The sequence below is a fragment of the Lynx canadensis genome, chromosome D1 (genome assembly GCF_007474595.2).
Source record: "Lynx canadensis isolate LIC74 chromosome D1, mLynCan4.pri.v2, whole genome shotgun sequence".
NCBI classification, from domain to species: domain Eukaryota; kingdom Metazoa; phylum Chordata; class Mammalia; order Carnivora; family Felidae; genus Lynx; species Lynx canadensis.
Genome location: NC_044312.2, coordinates 99,404,145 through 99,423,915, shown reverse-complemented (window position 1 = coordinate 99,423,915; position 19,771 = coordinate 99,404,145). Strand labels below are relative to the sequence as shown.

Sequence of the window (19,771 nt, the reverse complement as noted above, 5' to 3'; positions counted from 1 at the left end):
TTAAATTCTAACAAACTGTAAAAATAAACCTTGGACAAAAGCTCTTTTGAGCTAATATCCCTAAGCAGAAGTGAAGATTTCCTTCAGGGAATTTTAATCTTTGCCAGACTTGAAAATTGAGATTAATTTTTCACATTGAAAGAAATACCAAAGTGAGAAGTTGAATTTTAAAGTCTTATTACATATGAATAGATCTTTTTGCTTCCAAGACTCTAAAGTTGCCTTGATAGCAAGAGGTTCACTATAATCTTCATGAGCTTATTTGAATTTCAGACACAGGAAAATTAGCATCATTCAGGACTCAGTCATGCAGAAATGACATTACATCCCTATACTTGCTAAAAACTGGGACAAACTGTTTCTTGCCAGAAGGGATCAGGTCCTTAGTTTTCCACAGGTGGCTTCATTTTTAGATATGTTATGCTGCAACTCTGCTCTTCTTTTGCTGTTTCCCAGAAGAGCTGATTTCTTCTTGATAATGCTAAAATATGTACATGATGTTCTAAGGAAGTTATCTGCAGAAGAGCAATAGAGTAGCAGCTCTATCAAGCAGGAGCCGAGTACGTGGCATTCTAATTGAGAAAATGGGGCTTAATAAGTACTTTCTGTTGGAACTTTGCCTCTGAGTGTTTTTGCTCATTCTGGATTAAAATTGGGGACTCACACATTCCAGGACTGAAAGATGTTCTAAAGTTTCCTGGAAGAAACTGAGAATATGTTAAAAATGGTTTAACCAAAGATTTTAGGATCACCTAGATGCAAATGTTGCATTTGGTCTTTAAGAACTCAGAGGCTGTCTGATTAAGAAGAAGCATAACAATCGATATCAGCATAAAATCTAGATCTTGTTTATGGCACAGGAAAAACAGGGAGAACTTGGAGCTGCTTCCTCTTAGCAGCTGGATGAATCACTGGCAGCTGCTATAAGAAAGGTAAAGAAACCCACATCTGCTCAGAGTCCAAATGCTATATGGATCCCTTGTGATAGTAAATACATTCTTGAAGAGGCCCCACTTCCAAATCAGGAAAAGAATTGAGGATGCCTTAAGACTGTTTTCCATACTTCTCTCCATGTGCCTATTTCACAGAAACCAGCTCTCGCTGTATGTACCATTCTGCAATATAGTGAGTATTGAGTAAATATCTGCTGACCAGCTAAGGGACTGGGAAAGGATTGGGAAAAACGGGTTCTGAGGAAATACTACAGACTTCACCTGTATACTCACAGCTCCCAAGTTTTGTTTATGTAGAGACCAATGGGTTAGTTTCTCTGAGGTAGTTCACTTAAAATCGAGTCCACTTTGATTTTTGTCCACTAGTGCATATCTTCTGTAAAGGAGATGATGCTATTTTCTCAGTACACTAAGTACTTTCTGTACAATAATGTAATTAAGATGGATAATCTTTTAAGTTACATGTCATAGAAGTCATGATTGGAGTAATAAAAATAGCAGAAATAGCATATTAGCATATTTGTAAATCTGGGTTCTATTTCCAACTTTCTTACTTACTTACTCTGCAATCCTTCTGCAAGTTACACAATTTACTTATAAAATGGGCACAATAATACCTACCTTACTTATTTCTTAGGACAGTAGAAATGATCTAATAAGATACCAGGTAGACAGAGTTTTAGGGAAAAAAAGGCTTGGATCTTTGGTTAGGTTTATTCCTAGGTATTTTATGCTTGTTGGTGCAATTGTGCATGGGATCAGTTTCTTTTTTTTTTTTTTTAACTATATGAAATTTATTGTCAAATTGGTTTCCATACAACACCCAGTGCTCATCCCAACAGGTGCCCTCCTCAATACCCATCACCCACCCTCCCCTCCCTCCCACCCCCCATCAGCCCTCAGTTTGTTCTCAGTTTTTAAGAGTCTCTTATGCTTTGGCTCTCTCCCACTCTAACCTCTTTTTTGTTTCTTTATTTGTCTTTCTGTTGCTTCATTATTAGTGTATAAGAATGCAACTGATTTCTGTACATTATTTTGTATCCTGCGACTTTGCTGAATTCATGTATCAGTTCTAACAGACTTCTGGTGGAGTCTATCGGGTTTTCCATGTATAATATTATGTCATCTGCAAAAAGTGAAAGCTTGACTTCATCTTTGCCAATTTTGATGCCTTTGATTTCCTTTTGTTGTCTGACTGCTGATGCTAGAACTTCCAACACTATGTTAAACAACAGTGGTGAGAGTGGACATCCCTGTCGTGTTCCTGATCTCAGGGGGAAAGCTCTCAGTTTTTCCCCATTGAGGATGATATTAGCTGTGGGCTTTTCACAAATGGCTTTTATGATGCACCAAGAATCATAAAATACCTAGGAATAAATCTAACCAAAGATGTAAAAGATCTGTATGCTGAAAACTATAGAAAGCTTATGAAGGAAATTGAAGAAGATACAAAGAAATGGAAAAACATTCCATGCTCATGGATTGGAAGAATAAATATTGCTAAAATGTCAATACTACCCAAAGCTATCTACACATTCAATGCAATCCCAATCAAAATGGTACCAGAATTCTTCTGGAAGCTAGAACAAGCAATCCTAAAATTTGTATGGAATCACAAAAGACCCTGAATAGCCAAGTAATATTGAAGAAGAAGACCAAAGTGGGAGGCATCATAATCCCAGACTTTAGATTCTACTACAAAGCTATAATCAAGACAGCATGGTATTGGCACAAAAACAGACACACAGACCAATGGAATAGAATAGAGACTCCAGAATTGGACTCACAAAAGTATGGCCAACTAATCTTTGACAAAGCAGGAAAGAATATCCAATGGAAAAAAGACAGTCTCTTTAACAAATGGTGCTGGGAGAACTGGACAGCAACATGCAGAAGAATGAAACTAGACCACTTTCTTACACCATACCCAAAAATAAACTCAAAATGGATAAAGGACCTGAATGTGAGACAGGAAATCATCAAAACCCTAGAGGAGAAAGCAGGAAAAAACCTCTCTGACCTCAGCCGCAGCAATTTCTTACTTGACACATCTCCAAAGGAAAGGAAATTAAAAGCAAAAATGAACTATTGGGACCTCATGAAGATAAAAAGCTTCTGCACTGCAAAGGAAACAATCAACAAAACTAAAAGGCAACCGACGGAACGGGAAAAGATATTTGCAAATGACATATTGGACAAAAGGCTAGTATCCAAAATCTATAAAGAACTCACCAAACTCCACACCTGAAAAACAAATAATCCAGTGAAGAAATGGGCAGAAGACATGCATAGACACTTCTCTAAAGAAGACATCCAGATGGCCATCAGGCACATGAAAAGATACTCAACGTCACTCTTCATCAGGGAAATACAAATCAAAACCACACTGAGATATCACCTCATGCCAGTCAGAATGGCTGAAATGAACAAATCAGGAGACTATAGATGCTGGAGAGGATGTGGAGAAATGGGAACCCTCTTGCACTGTTGGTGGGAATGCAAACTGGTGCAGCTGCTCTGGAAAACAGTGTGGAGGTTCCTCAAAAAATTAAAAATAGATCTACCCTATGACCCAGCAATAGCACTGCTGGGAATTTACCCAAGGGATGCAGGAGTGCTGATGCACGGGGGCACTTGTACCCCAGTGTTTATAGCAGCACTTTCAACAATAGCCAAATTATTGAAAGAGCCTAAATGTCCATCAACTGATGACTGGATAAAAAAATTGTGGTTTATATATACAATGGAATACTACTTGGCAATGAGAAAGAATGAAATATTGCCTTTTGTAGCAATGTGGATGGAACTGGAGAGTGTTATGCTAAGTGAAATAAGTCATACAGAGAAAGACAGATACCATATGTTTTCACTCTTATGTGGATCCTGAGAAACTTACCAGAAGACCATGGGGGAAGGGAAGGGAAAAAAAAAAAAAAAAGAGAGAGAGGGAGGGAGCCAAACCATAAGAGACTCTAAAAAACTGAGAATAAACCGAGGGTTGATGAGGGGTGGGAGGGAGGGGAAAGTGGGTGATGGGCATTGAAGAGGGCACCTGTTGGGATGAGCACTGGGTGTTGTATAGAAGCCAATTTGACAATAAATTTCATGATAAAAAAAAAAAAGAAATAAAAGGCTCGGTAGCTATATATAAAGTAGCAGTAGCATCATGAGAGCAGGGTGGAGGATGTTGTCAACTCAATGAGATCAGGGCGTATACCTGTTCACTTACTATACCCCAGCACCAAGCATGTGGTAAGTCTACCAGAAATATCTGTTAAGTAAATGAGGAAATAGTTTAGGCCTTTCTCTACTCTCAGGTAGGATCACTACAGAAACTGCTTTATTTAATAGTTATTTCAATCAGTGGTTTTTTTTTTTAATTTTCCTTGGAATATAATCATAGATGCCATACCAAAAGTATGCAAATATAAAAATTACTTGTATTTTCTAGTGCATTTAGCTCTTGTCTCAAAGATTATAAGGTGAAATGAAAATCTGGTATTAGTAAACTTTATTCTACTTCCCCAAATCTGTATTTCTAGAAACTAATTTGTATTACCTGCTGCTTCATGGAGTGTTGTCACTGTATCCCTAGAAATTTCAACTTTTCAAAAACTTAACATGCCATTTCATTCACATTAGTCAAAGGGAGGAAGCAACCCAAGTGTCTGTTGATAGATGAATGGATAAACAAAATGTGGATACATACAATGGAGTGTTCTTCAGGCTTAAAAAGGAAGGCAATTCTGACACATGTCACAACATGTATGAACTCTGAGGACATTGTGTTAAATGAAGTCAGTCATTCACAAAAAGGGAAGTATTACATGATTCCACTAACACGAGGTACCTAGTGTAGTCCAATTCAGAGACAGAAAGTAGAACAGGGCTTGCCAGAGGCTGGGGTCAGGGGAGGAAATGGAGAGTGCTTAATGGGGAAGGTGAAGAAGTTCTGGAGATGGATGGGAGCAATGATTTCGGCACAGTGTGAGTGTACAATTACCTGGAAATTTATCAGGGCTCTTCTCACTCACCTTATGTGCCAAAACCAATCGCCAAATCCTTTGGATTTGATCTCTGAAAGTGCCCCTTCCATGGATGCTGCCTTAGTTTTGGCTCTTGTCATTTCTCACGACTGCAAGTGTCCTAGCCACACTCGCTGCCTCCAAACTCACCCTTTAAGCCATTTCGATAGGAAATGGCCTTTCAAATGATCTTTCTAGAATTCAGATATCATCACACCACTCGTCTGAATAAAATCCTTTAACCTACAGCATAAAATTCAACTTCTATTTTTACGGCAAAAATGGTCTTTCAGGACCTGACTATTCCATTCCTTCACAGGCTCATCTCCCCTAATGCCCTTCACAAACTCTAGCCATTCTGATCTTCTCAGGTTCTTTTATGCCTCTACATCACAGCACATGCTCTACTAGAATGTCTTCTCTCCTTTATCCATGTGGATAACTCTTACTCTTCCTTCCCAAATTAGACCAAACAACCAGTTCTCAGGAGAACCTCCTCTAATCTACTTGCTCCCCTTTCTCTAACCATAGGGTTCCCTCACCCCCACTCAGCAGTTTCCTTCTTTGTATTCGCACCATTTCTTCAATCTACTGCATGGTATTTTAATATTTACCAAGAGCAAAGGCTCTGGAGCCAGATTGCCTAGGTAGGGATCCCACCCCAGCATTTGCTGTACAACCCTGTCAAGTTACTTAGCCCCTCTGATCCCTGGTTTCACTAGTTATAACGGGGATGATCATATCTACTATGGAGAGCTGTTGTGAAGAATAAATGAATGACTACACATAAAGTGCTAAGAACTCCACTTGGCTCCTAATAGGTAGCCCTGTGATGACGATGGTACTAGTAATGGTAGTAGTGTCTGTGACACAGACAGATAGCTCCTCAAAAGTAAGGTGTTCCTAGAGCCTCAAATAGCAGTCACTCAGATAGTATTTATGGGAACAAAAGAGAGACAGAAGGTTAGAAGAAAGGAAGGCAAGAAAAGAATTTGGGAAGACTTACCGCCATTTTTGCCCACAGTTCGGAAGCATCTCCAGAAGGCCCGTAAGAATGATGCCCTGTTGTGAGGGGTTGCTTGGATGAAGCTGAATTCCCGAAAGAGAATGTGAGTTCCCTGACACACACTGTTAAAACTGCAAAGAGAAAAATCAAGGAATCATTAGATGAATAGTTTTTGATTTTTTTTTTTTTTCAACGTTTATTTATTTTTGGGACAGAGAGAGACAGAGCATGAACGGGGGAGGGGCAGAGAGAGAGGGAGACACAGAATCGGAAACAGGCTCCAGGCTCCGAGCCATCAGCCCAGAGCCCGACGCGGGGCTCGAACTCCCGGACCGCGAGATCGTGACCTGGCTGAAGTCGGACGCTTAACCGACTGCGCCACCCAGGCGCCCCTAGATGAATAGTTTTTGGAAGGCTGGAATCAGAGTGAAAACTCAAGACCAGACAGAACCACTGCCCAAAAGGCGGAAAATCTTTTCTCTCCAACAAATTCTGAACTACAGATTAGATGAAGTCTTTCAATGAGGAAATCTCTTCATATAACCACATCCTTCTGAAAACTCTTGGAGTCCAATTCCTCTGTGTGCTTCCCACCTCCGACATATATGTATGTACTGAGGCACTTTTCATCAGTCACTGGAACACTTCAGATAGAGGGAAATGTTTCATTCTTTAACTGGATGACATTGGCACTTGTATTTTTGGGGAGAATACTTCTCCTGCCACATTTGGAATTATATTTCCTTAAAGATATTGTTTCTGTAGTGTCTCTGATCTACATCAGCTGCCAGGAGAACAAAATGGCTCATAGGGACATAACTGGATTGTCTGTTCCCGTTTGGGGGTGATGTATACCTCTCTGACAATAACCTCACAGGCAAGTCCATGTGCCAAAGGAAATGAAAGGTTGCAAACAGAACACTAAAGGCAAATAAGAACAAGGGTAAAAAGTGGCCCCTGAATGACAGTATGAAGCAAAGCCCCAGAGCCCAAGTGAGTCATTGTTTAAGCTGGGCCGGGGAAGGGGAAAAACACATACTCCATTGCTTTTGGGTTCTTCTGCCAGAGAAAGAAAGGCTGTAGAGCCTGGCGTAATCTAAAAATGGAAATTCCACCAAAGAGTAGGCAATTATCCAGTAATCATCACAACCAAAGGCAGCCTTCAGGTTCCAGAAAACTCCTAAATTCCCTGACAAGTATATCAGGAGTGGAAAATGTGTTAATCTTTGTAGAGAAACAGGCATTAAACTAAAGATGGCAAAGCAATGGAGAGACAGTGGAAATTCCAAATGCCACTTTTCACTTGCTGACCATTTAAAGGGGGGGGGGGGGGGGCGGGGAGGGCGCAGGAGGGAAGGATCTGAATCTCTGAACCAAACAGGAAAAAATTTCAGGAGCCATCTGTTCCATTTTCCTTTTTCCTGACCAAGTTCTGAAGGGAACATCTAACCTGTCTTTAATATAGAGTGTGTTATCACTTAAGATAAAATTAGCTTCTTCCTGTTAATACTAATAACACTATGAAAAATCAAATTACCTACTCTCCTCCCCGTGGAAAACTAGCATAGAAATCTACTTCTGAGACACTATGAGGAAGTATGAGGAAAACATCTGGTGAAGGATTAGGTTAGAGGAGCAATTTTTAAAAAGCAATGAAAGTGTTAACCTAACCATGCAGTTTGCAATGCTATTGTCTTGAGCAAAGGAAAATGAAAAATAAAGCAAATGAGCTGTTACAGGTAAATGGGGTAGGTCACATTTCTAGCAAATGACGTCTAAAATGATAACAATCTAGTCTAAATTTATGAAGCTATCGAGAAAAGAATTAGTCCCAAAGTATGCTTCATACCCCCCATGGGAAAAAAGCTGGTGTCTAGGTCATAGTCTAGGCTGTAAAGAAACTAATACTAGTGAAATTATATCCTTAGTGTAGCTTTTTTAAAATATCTTTTTTAAAAACTAGGGAATAATTTATGCATTGAAGACTCTGGCTGAGACTCATTGTACAGATAAGAATTTACATAAGAAGTTATAAAATAGGAATTTTAAAAAACAAACTGATAGGCCAAGGACATATAATACTGAATACAGTAAAAAGATTTATAATTGTATTTACATTACTGCCTTTAGATAATCCCTACCAATAAAATTCAGCTGGTCAGTATGGAGATCACAATCACTTTACTTAAAGAGTCAATAGACAATCTTAATATAATCAGTGGAAATTATTTTACATAAGATGGCTATAACAAAAAAGCAGAAAATACAATATATTGCTCGAGGCTTTACTGTTTCTCTTCAACCTGAAATATCTTTTCCCTATCTCCATCTGTTAAAATTTCTACCCAGTTTTTCAGGACCATCTCAAATGCCACATTTTGCAAGAAGATTTTTTCCCCGATTCTACACTCATGCCCAATTCCCACCACGACTTACTTCTAACTACTGCTACTCACAATCTGCTGCCTTTTTAAAAAGTTATTGGACTGGGGCGCCTGGGTGCCTCAGTCGGTTGAGTGTCCAACTTCGGCCCAGGTCATGGTCTCATAGTTCGTGAGTTCAAGCCCCATGTCAGACTCTGTGCTGACAGCTCAGAGCCTGGAGCCTGCTTCGAATTGTGTCTCCCTCTCTCTCTGCCCTTTCCTTGCTTGCTTTCTGTCTCTCTCAAAAATAAATAAACATTAAAAAAATTTTTTTTAAGTTATTGGACTTATTTCCCCTACTAGACTATAAGTTCTATGTAATAAGCAATTAGGTTGTACTCATTTTAGCCTCCATTACATTATCTAACACATAGTACATACTACTCTATAAATCCCTTTGGCAGTTGATCTAGAAAGATCAGAAAAAAATACACAATACTAGATAGAAATTATCAGATTTATATTTATAGTTAGCCACACTGGAAATACTTAAAAGTTGGCATTTTATAAACTTTTTAAAAGTCCAGGACTTTGGGGGCGCCTGGGTGGCTCAGTCGGTTAAGCGTCCGACTTCGGCTCAGGTCATGATCTCACGGTTCGTGAGTTCAAGCCCCGCGTCAGGCTCTGTGCTGATGGCTCAGAGCCTGGAGCCTGTTTCAGATTCTGTGTCTCCCTCTCTCTGACCCTCCCCCGTTCATGCTGTGTCTCTGTCTCAAAAACAAATAAATGTTAAAAAAAATTTTTTTTTAAATATAAAAAAAAAAAAGTCCAGGACTTTGGTCTGCTATTTGTATTGTAATATTGCAATACTCAACTGTGTTTTGATCAGTATTTGCCTGGCATATCTTTTACTGTGCTTTTTAATTTCCATTCTCCTGGGTCATTTTGTGTCAGATATTTCTCTTGTGAGTAGTATATAGCTGGATTTTTTTTACCCAACCTTACAGTCTCTGTATTTTAAAAAGCGAGGTTTTTAAAATCTATCTGATTAATTTCTGCCATCTTATTTTATCTTTTCCATAAATTATTCTTCTTTGACTTGTTTTTCTTTTCCTGCTTTCTATTGTGTTAGTAAAGCTGTTTCTTTTTTACTTTTCTCTCTCCCCCCGCCATTAGATCGGAAGCTAGGACAGAATCTGTAACTTTTTAGAATTCCTCTTAAACATTAAACATACATATTTAGCTACACATTTTTTTTTTATTGAAGTATAGCTGACATACAATGTTACATTAGTTTCAGGTGTACAGGACAGTGATTTCGACAGTTCTGTACATCATGCAGTGCTCACCGTGGTAAGAGTAGTCACCATCTGTCACCATATAAAATTATTACAGTTGACTATATTCCCTATGCTGTACTTCTCATCCCCATGACTTATTTATTTTATAACTGGAAGATTGTAACTCTTAAACCCCTTCACCTATTTTACCCATCTCCCTCCCCCTCCTCTCTGGCAACCATCAATTTGTTCTCTGTATTTATGAGACTGTTGCCGTTTGTATATGTCACGAGCACGCTATGAAGGTACACACACGAGTTATATGTTTCCACAATGTCAGCTTTATTCAGTCACAAAGCAAGGTTAACATGATTATAAAGCAGGTTCAGGATTCCAAACTCAAATGACATTTCACCATGTGATTAACTTGGCTTCTTACACAACACACAGAGCAAAAGACAAGACAAGTCACACAACAAACATAACATAGCGGGTAGGAAGTTAACGAACCAAACTTGAAGTCAGTCTGTGGGTGTGTAGTTGAGATAAGGCCACGGTCCGGTCCAGTCTGGTCCGGGTCAGCTCTCAGCACTTACTGCTTATTCTGTTCAAGCCTCAGACGATCCCCGTTCTGTTCAGAGATCAATCGGATAGAGCTTTCGCAGATGCTGCCTTTTTGAAGTGGTCAGACATAGAGGGGTCAGTGTCTCCTCAATGTCTGAGGAGTGACATTTTGCTGCAAAAATCTTCCCCTTTTAAAGGGATTTAATCAGTCTTGGGCCCCTGCAGACCTCCTCTGCTTCTGCTTGTTATCAGTTCTGGGGTGTGGTCAGCTGGTGCTGGTCTGGCTGTTACCTGGTAGCTACAGTACCCTTAAATGTTTGCATCATTGCTTGACACAGGCCCCTGCTTGACATGAGTGACTCCATCTTACTCTCTACAGTGTATGTGTATTCGTTCATTTGTTTTGTTTTTTAGATTCCACATATAAATGAAATCATATGGTTTTGTTCTTCTCTGAGTTATTTCACTTAGCGTAATACCCTGTAGGCTCATCCATGTTGTCAGAAATAATAAGATTTCATTCTTTTCTATGGCTGAGTAATATTCCACTGTACGTGTATACCACATGTTCTTTATCCACTCATCCATCAGTGGACACTTAGGTTGCTTCCATATCTTGGCTATTGTAAATAATGCTGTGATAAACATGGATGCATATATCTTTTCAAATTAGTAGCTACACATTTCTTAAAATGCCAAATCACTCATTATCTTTGTTACTCTCCGAAGCAAGACAAGAACCAAAGCACACTCTAAATAACCCATGAGCACTCTTCTCATCTTCTGATATTATTTTCCAGAATTTGACTTCTATCTTTTTAAATTTAAAACTTTTTTTTACTGTGATAAAATGTTTATAATATTTATTATTTTAACCATAACACATTTGTCATTTTAACTGTTATAAGTGTACAATTCAGTAGCTTTAATACATTCATGATGCTGTACAACCATTACCACTATCTATACACACAACTTTATCATTATCCCCAACAACAACCCTATATACATTAAACAGTAACTCCCCCCTCGACCTTCCTCCCATACTCTCGTAACCTCTATTCCTCTCTGTCTCTATGAATTTGTCTATTCTAGGTACCTCTTATAAGTGGAATTGTACAATTTTTTCCCTGTGTGTTTGGCTTATTTCACTAAGTTTTTAAGGTCCACCCATGTTGTGACTTATATGAAATTTCATTCCTTTTTAAGGATGAATAATATTCCATGTATGTATACCACGTTTGCTTATCCATTGATCTGCTAATGAGCACATGGGTTGCACTACTATAATGAATAGTGCTTTAATGAACATTGGTATACAAATATCTCTTCTTCAAATATCCTGCTTTCAGTTCTTCTAGGTATATACCCAGAAGTGGAATTGCTAGGCCATACAGTAGCTATATGTTTAACCTTTTGAGAAACCACCAAACTGTATTTCCTGGTTGCTGCACCATTTTACATTCTCATAGCAATGCACAAAGGTTCCAATTTCTCCAAATCCTCACCAACACTTTTCCTGTGTGTGTGTGTGTGTGTGTGTATTTAAATAGTCATCCTAGTAGGTATGAGGTGGTGTCTCATTGTGGTTTTGATTTGTATTTCCATGTTGAGCATCTTTTCATGTACTTATTGGCCATGTGTATATCTTCTCCGGAGAAATGTCTAAGTCCTTTGCCCATTAAAAATTTTTTCTAAATTTTTTTAATGTTTATTTATTTTTGAGAGAGAGGGAGAGAGAGAGAAAACGAGCAAATGGTGGAGGGGCCAAATGGAGAGAGGGAGACACAGAATCTGAAAGTGGGCTCCAGTCTCTGAGCTGTCAGAACAGAGCCTGATGGAGGGATCAAACTCATGAACCACGAGATCATTACCTGAGCCGAAGTCAGACACTTAACTGACTGAGCCACCCAGGTGCCCCTAAAAAAATTTTTTTTAATGTTTATTTTTGAGAGAGACAGAGACAGAGCGTGAGTGGGGGAGGGGCAAAGAGAGAGGGAGACACAGAATCTGAAGCAGGCTCCAGGCTCTGAGTTGTCAGCACAGAGCCCAACACGGGGCTCAAACCCACGAACTGGGAGATCATGACCTGAGCTGTAAGTCGGACTGACTGAGCCACCCAACCACCCTGTTTGCCCATTTTTTAAGAACTTTTTTTGTTGTTGAGTTGTAGGAGTTCTTTATATATTCTGGATATGAATCCCTTATAAGATATATGATTTGAAAATGTTTTCTCTCATTCTTCAGGTTGTTTTCTTGCCTTCTTGATAGTACCCTTTGATGCACAAAAAGTTCTTAATTTTGATGAAGTCCATTTTATCTATTTTTTTATTTTTTCCCCCATGCTTTTGGTTTGCTGTCAATTATAATGCCATGAAGACATTCAGTTATTTTCTTCTCATGGTCTTATAGTTTTAGCTCTTAAGTTCTTGATCATTTTGAGTTAATGTTTACATAAGGTATAAGGTATGGGTCAACTTCTTTTGCATGTGGATATCTAGTTTCCCCAGCACCACTTTCTGGAAGGACTTGTCGAACAGTCCTTTCCCCAATGAACGGTACCCATGTTGAAAATCAATTGACCATACATGTGAGGGTTTGTTTCTGGGCTCTCAATTCTATCACAGTAGTCTATATGTCTGTCTTTATGCCAATACTATACTGTTTTAAGTACTGTAGTTTTTGTATTAAGTTTCAAAGTTAGAAAGTTGGAGTCTTCCAACTTTCTTCTTTTTTAAGATTATCCTGGCTTTCTGAAACCTCTTGCAATTCCATATTAATTTGAGGGTCAGCTATTCCATTTATCTGAAAAAGTCTGTTAGAATTTTGGTAGAGTTTGTATCAAATCTGTAGATTTATTTGGATAGTATTGACATCTTAACAATGCTAAATCTTCCTATCAATGAACAATGTCTTTCCAATTTTATAGGTATTTTTAGATTTCATTCAGCAGTGTTTTGTAGTTTGCAGGGTGCAAATCCTTTGCTTTCTTGGTTGGATTTATCCCTAAGTATTTAATTCTTTTAGATGCTATTATAAATAGAATTGCTCTCTTAATTTCCTTTTGATGACTGATGGCTAGTTTATAAAAACACAATGGATTTTTGTATGTTGATTTGATATCCTGCATCTTTGCTGATGTTCATTAGGTCTGGAAGCTCTTTTGTGGATTCTTTGGGATTTTCTACATGTAGGATAATGTCATCTGCAAATAGTTTTACCTTTTCCTTTCCATTTGGATGTGCTTTATTTCTTTTGACTTCCATCTTTTTAAATGTAAAAAATAATTATTTTTAAAGATCAATAGTTAATTACACTTATCAACATATCATATTACCTCGCTCACTATTGTTTCTCATTCTGTTCCTTCCCTCTTGGTTCAATTGTTTTCCTGCTAAAGTACACCATCCTTTGAGACAGGTCCACAATCACTTATCACTTTGGACCTCTCTGTTTTGGAATCGACAAATTTTTGGATTTTATAAAGGCAATATGCTGCACAAACCAGATGTGATATAGCACCACCAATGGGGCTGGGGTAGCTGCCCATAGTCAAGCATGTTAAAATTTCCACAGTGAAACATATCCTTACACTAAGGAATATAAATAAAGACCAAAGATAGCCTCATAAACTAGTCCAGATCAAGTTTGCCCCCAAATGAGTTTGTTGAAAAATCAGCAAAAACAACTTCAGGTTTTCTAAGCTTTTTTAACTTCAAATTGTGAATTTCTGAATATTCATAGGCCTGCTATTTCCACAAAAGGCTGTGGGTGGTAAATGCTCTCAGTTTTCATCTTCTTGAAAATATCTTTATTTTACCCTCTGGAGTAATAGTTTAACCAGGTGGAGAATTCTGGGTTGTCATTTATCTTCTCTTAGCACTTCAAAGATCCTACTCCATTGTCATCTGGCATCTATCATTGTTGTCGAGAGACCATCTGTCAAACTCCTGCCATTCCTCATGGAGTTAATCATTCTTACCATTCATATATGCTATTTTCTTTATCATTAATGTTCTGTGGATTACACCACGTGTCTATCATGTAGGTGTATTTTTAGTTATCTTGCTCAATACTTTAATCTGACTTACATCTTTTGTCAATCCTGGAAAATAGTCTCAGCAAATATCTTTTAAAATATTGCTTTACTGTCATCCTCTCTATCCTTTTCTTCCCCTAGTAGATATACATTTAGCCTCTCTGTGTCTTTTTTGCGTCCTTTCATAATTTTCATCTTTTATCTCTGTGTTAACCTTAGTATTACCTTCCAAATTATGTACTCTTTATTCCATTATGTCTAGTCTAAAATTTATTCTCTCTGTTGAATTTCTTAATATGTCAGTAGCTTTTTTATTTCTAGAACGTTTAATTGGCATTTAAAAAATTTTTTTAATGTTTATTTATTTCTGACAGAGGGACAAAGCATGAGCAGGGGAGGGGCAGAGAGAGAGGGAGACACAGAATCCCAAGCAGGCTCCAGGCTCTGAGCTGTCAGCACAGAGCCCGATGCAGGGCTTGAACCCACAGACCACAAGATAATGACCTAAGCCAAAGTCGGACGCTCAACTGACTGAGCCACCCAGGCACCCCTAACTGGTGTTTTAAAGAATTTACATGGTTTTTTTCTCTCTCAAGTTTTTATTTAAATTCCAGTCAGTTAACATAGAGTGTAATATTAGATTCAGGTGTACAATTTAGTGATTCATCAGTTCCATTCAACACCCAGTGCTCATCAAAAGTGCCCTCCTTAATCCCAATCACCCATCTAACCCATCCCCCCAACCCCACCCACCTCATTCTGGTAACCATCGGTTTGTTCTCTAAAGTTAAGAGTCTGTTTCTTGGTTTGCCTTTCTCTTTTTTTTCCCTATGTTCATTTGTTTTGTTTCTTAAATTCCACATAGACTGAAATCATATGGTATTTATCGTTCTCTGACTAACTTATTTCACTTAGCAAAATACTCTCTAGCTCCATCAACATGATTGCAAATGGCAAGATTTCATTTTTTATGGTAGAGTAATATTCCATTATATATACATACCATATCTTCTTTATCCATTCATCAGTCAATGGACATTTGGGCTCTTTCCATAATTTGGCTATTCTTGATAATGTTACTATAAACATTGGAGTGCATGTATCCCTTCAAAGTAGTATTTTTGTATCCTTTGGGTAAATACCTAGCAGTGCAATTGCTGGATCATATGGTAATTCTATTTTTAACTTCATTCTGTTTTCCAGAGTGGCTGCACCATTTTTCATTCTCACCAACAGTGTAAGAGGGCTCCCCTTTCTTCACATACTCACCAACACCTGTTGTTTCCTGTGTTGTTAATTTTAGCCATTCTGACAGGTGTGAGGTGATATCTCATTGTAGTTTTGATTTGTATTTCCCTGATGATGAGTGATGATAAACATCTTTTCATGTGTCTGTTGGCCATCTGTATGTCTTCCTTGGAAAAATGTCTATTCATGTCTTCTGCCCATTTTTGAAATGGATTATTTGTTTTTTGGGCAATAAAACAGATCAATGAAACCAAGAACTGGTTCTTTGAAAACATTAATAAAATTGATAAACTCCTAGCCAGACTTATCAAAAACAAAAGAGAAAGGGCCCAAATAAATAAAATCACAAATGAGAGAGGAGAAGTCATCTCTCAGAAATACAAATAATTAGGGGCGCCTGGGTGGCGCAGTCGGTTAAGCGTCCGACTTCAGCCAGGTCACAATCTCGCGGTCCGTGAGTTCGAGCCCCGCGTCGGGCTCTGGGCTGATGGCTCAGAGCCTGGAGCCTGTTTCCGATTCTGTGTCTCCCTCTCTCTCTGCCCCTCCCCCGTTCATGCTCTGTCTCTCTCTGTCCCAAAAATAAATAAACGTTGAAAAAAAAATTTAAGAAATACAAATAATTATAAGAGAATATTATGAAAAACTATATGCCAACAAATTGGACAAAGTGGTCCTAGAAACATATAAACTACCAAAACTGAAACAAGAAGAAATAGAAAACAATAACCAGCAAAGAAACTGAATCAATGATCAAAAATCTCCCAACAAGCAAAAGTCCAGGGCCAGATGGCTTCACAGGTGAATTCCGTCAAACACTGAAAGAAGGATGAGGGGCAGCTGGGTGGCTCAGTCAGTTATGTGTTCAACTCTTGATTTCAGCTCAGGTCATGCATGATCTCATGGGTTCATGAGACTGAGCCCTGCATTGTGCTGTCAGCACAAAGCCTACTTGCGATTCTTTCTCTCCTCTATGTCCCTCCCCCTGCTCACATTCTCTCTCTCTCAAAATAAATAAATAATTAAAAAAATAAGGAAGAGTGAATACCTATTCTTCTCAAGCTATTATAAAAAATAGAAATGAAAGGAAACTTCCAAATTCATTCAATGAGGCCAGCATCACCCTAATACCAACACCAGAGAAAGACTCCACTAAAAAAGAGAACTATAGGCTAATATCCCTAATGAACATTGATGCAAAAATTCTCAACAAAATACTAGCAAATCAAACCCAACAGTAAAAGAATCATTCACCATGATCAAGTGGGATTTATTCCTGGGTTACAAGGATAGTTCAATATTTGCAAATCAATCAACGTGATACACCACATTAATAAAAAAAAGGATAAGAATGATATGATCCTTTCAGTAGATGCAGAAGCATTTGACAAGGTACAACATCCATTCATGATCAAACCCTCAACAGAGTAGGGTTAGAGGGAACATACCTCAACATAATAAAGGCTATCTACAAAAAACCCACAGCTAATATCATCCTCAGTGGGAAAAAACTAACTGAGAGCTTTTCCTCTATGGTCAGGAATAAGACAGGGATGTCCACTCTCCCCATTGTTACATAACATAGTACTGGAAGTCCTAGCCACAGCAATCAGACACACAAAGAAATAAAAGGCATCCAAATCAGCAAGGAGGAAGTCAAACTTCCACTATTTGCAGATGACATGATGCTATATGTAGAAAACCCAAAAGACTCCACTACAAAATTGCTAGAGCTGATACACAAATTCAGTAAAGTCACCGAATACAACATACATCAATCTGTTGCACTTCTATACAAAAATAATGAAGCAGCAGAAAGAGAAATCAAGGAATCAATCCCATTTACAGAGGCACCAAAGCCCATAAGGTACCTAGGAATAAACCTAACCAAAGAGGTAAAAGATCTGTACTCTGAAAACTAGAAAACACTGATGAAAGAAATTGAAGAAGACATAAAGAAATGGGAAGACATTCCATGCTCATGGATAGGAAGAACAAATATTGTTAAAATGTCTATATTACCCAAAACAGTCTACGCATTTAATGGAATCCCTATCAAAAAACCAACAGCATTTTTTCACAGAGCTGAAACAAACAATTCTAAAATCTGTATGGAACCACAAAGGACCCCAAACAGCCAAAGCAATCTTGAAAAACAAAAGCAAAGCATCACAATTCCAGACTTCAAGTTATATTACAAAGCTGTAGTGATTAAGGCAGTATGGTACTGGTACCAGAATAAACAGATAGATCAATGGAACAGAACAGAAAACCCAGAAATGAACCCACAACTATATGGTCAATTAATTTTCGACAAAGCAGGAAAGAATATCCAATGGAAAAAAGACAGTCTCTTCAACAAATAGTGTTGGGAAAACTGGATAGCAACATGCAAAAGAATGAAATTGGACCACTTTCTTACACCCTACACAAAAATAAACTCAAAATGCATTGAAGACCTAAATGTTAGACAGGAAACCATTAAAATCCTAGAGGAGAACATAAGCAGTAACCTCTTCGACATCAGCCACAGCAACTTCTTACTACATATGTCTCCTGAGGCAAGGGAAACAAAAGCAAAAATAAACAATTGGGACTTCATCAAAGTAAAAAGCTTCTGCACAGCAAAGGAAACGATCAACAAAACTAAAGGCAACCTATGGAATGGGAGAAGACATTTGCAAATGACACATCTGATAAAGGGTTAGTATCCAAAATATAGAAAGGACTTATAAAATGTAACACTCAAAATACAAATAATCCAGTTGTTCTCTCTCTCTCTCTCTCTCTCTCTCTCTCTCTCTCTCTCTCTTTCTCTCTCTCTCTCTCTTTAATAACAACCATTCCTTCTTTTACTTCCCTGAGGATCCTTAACTTTATTTCAAACTCAATTTAAAATAATTATTAGTCTTATTTTCTCTGGAGTACATTTATATTTCAATTGTGGGGTTTATTGGCTCTTTCTTAGCATTAATTGTTCCCATATATTTTGGAATTTCAGCATGTAGACTCACCTAAGTGGGAGGCTATCACTCTCTCCAGCTGTCCTGAGGACAGATCCTAGTCTAGGACCAGATCTTATATTGGATGAGGTAAGGCTCCATTCCCAATGATATTGGGGATATCACAGAGACTGTCACTGGACCCCTGAGTAGCTCAGACCACTCAGGTCTGGTTGCAAGGCTGTCTGCTTCCTTTCATTGTCCCAGGTTTTATATAAGCCACTTCCCAGGTAGCAATCATACTTTTAAAAAAATCTCCCGCCCTGTGTGTGACACATTTGGTCTCTACTATTCTACAAGAAATGAGTTCTCAGTTTCCTATGCTTGCTTCTGAACCCAGATCACAGGAGGTCTGTGGTTTGAGCCCCATTAGCATTGTGGTTTGTTTAGTTCCTGGTCCATAGATGAATTTATATTGACTTTACACATGGCTATGTCCTTTAAATTTTCTCTTCAGAGAATTTTATGTATCATTACCATGTGTTTGTAATGGATAAGACGGCCAAATCATAAACACTGTAAGCCATTACAACCAGAAATCCAAAACAATTTTTCTACCTGCATAAAAATGCATTCTTGTTATTTTTCAGTGTATTTAACTAAACCAAAAAGTTTTTTTTTTTAATTTTTTAATGTTTATTTTGGAGAGAGAGAAACAGAGAGCGAACAGGGGAGGGACAGAGAGAGAGGGGGGGAGACACAGAATCCGAAGCAGGCTCCAGGCTCTGAGCTGTCAGCACAGAGCCCGACACGGGGCTCGAACTCATGAACCGCGAGATCATGACCTGAGCCGAAGATGGATGTTTAACCAACTGAGCCACCCAGGCGCCCCCCAAAAAGTTTTTGTAATAGACATCAATCTTCTAAAATTGAACAAGAATGTTCTTAAAAATATTTTAAAGGCTACACAGAAGTATACTCTATATCTACCTCAAATATATTTCTCCAGCACCAGTATTCAAATTTCATTGAGTAAACTCTTTCATTCTTTAAGTTGTTGGGTTTTTTCTCTTAAGATTTCAATTTTTTTTTATTTTGACATAATTTCAAATTTACAGAAAAGATTCAAGAACAGCACAAAGAATTCCTGAATACCCTTCATCTAAATTACTCAAATATGAATATTTTATTACAAGTGCTCTCAAACTCTTTCTCAATCTCTCTCACATACACACATATAAATATTACTATTTTTCAGAACTGTTTAAGAGTAAGTTATAGACATGATGCTCCCTTATCCCTAAAATACAGCACGTATATCCTAAAAAAATAAGGAATTCTCTCATATGACCAT

The 19,771-nt window shown here is 38.1% G+C and overlaps 1 protein-coding gene across 4 annotated transcripts in view; it reads right to left on the bottom strand.

Moving 5' to 3' along the window:
* The window catches only part of CD1H11orf49 (chromosome D1 C11orf49 homolog), a 200,895-nt gene that overhangs the window by 108,617 nt on the left and 72,507 nt on the right, over positions 1-19,771 (bottom strand). For all 4 annotated transcript variants that reach the window (XM_030331293.1, XM_030331296.1, XM_030331292.1 and 1 more), the window contains exon 3: positions 5,985-6,115. In XM_030331293.1, the coding sequence (XP_030187153.1) occupies positions 5,985-6,115 (131 nt within the window). The remainder of the gene's footprint in view (positions 1-5,984; positions 6,116-19,771) is intronic.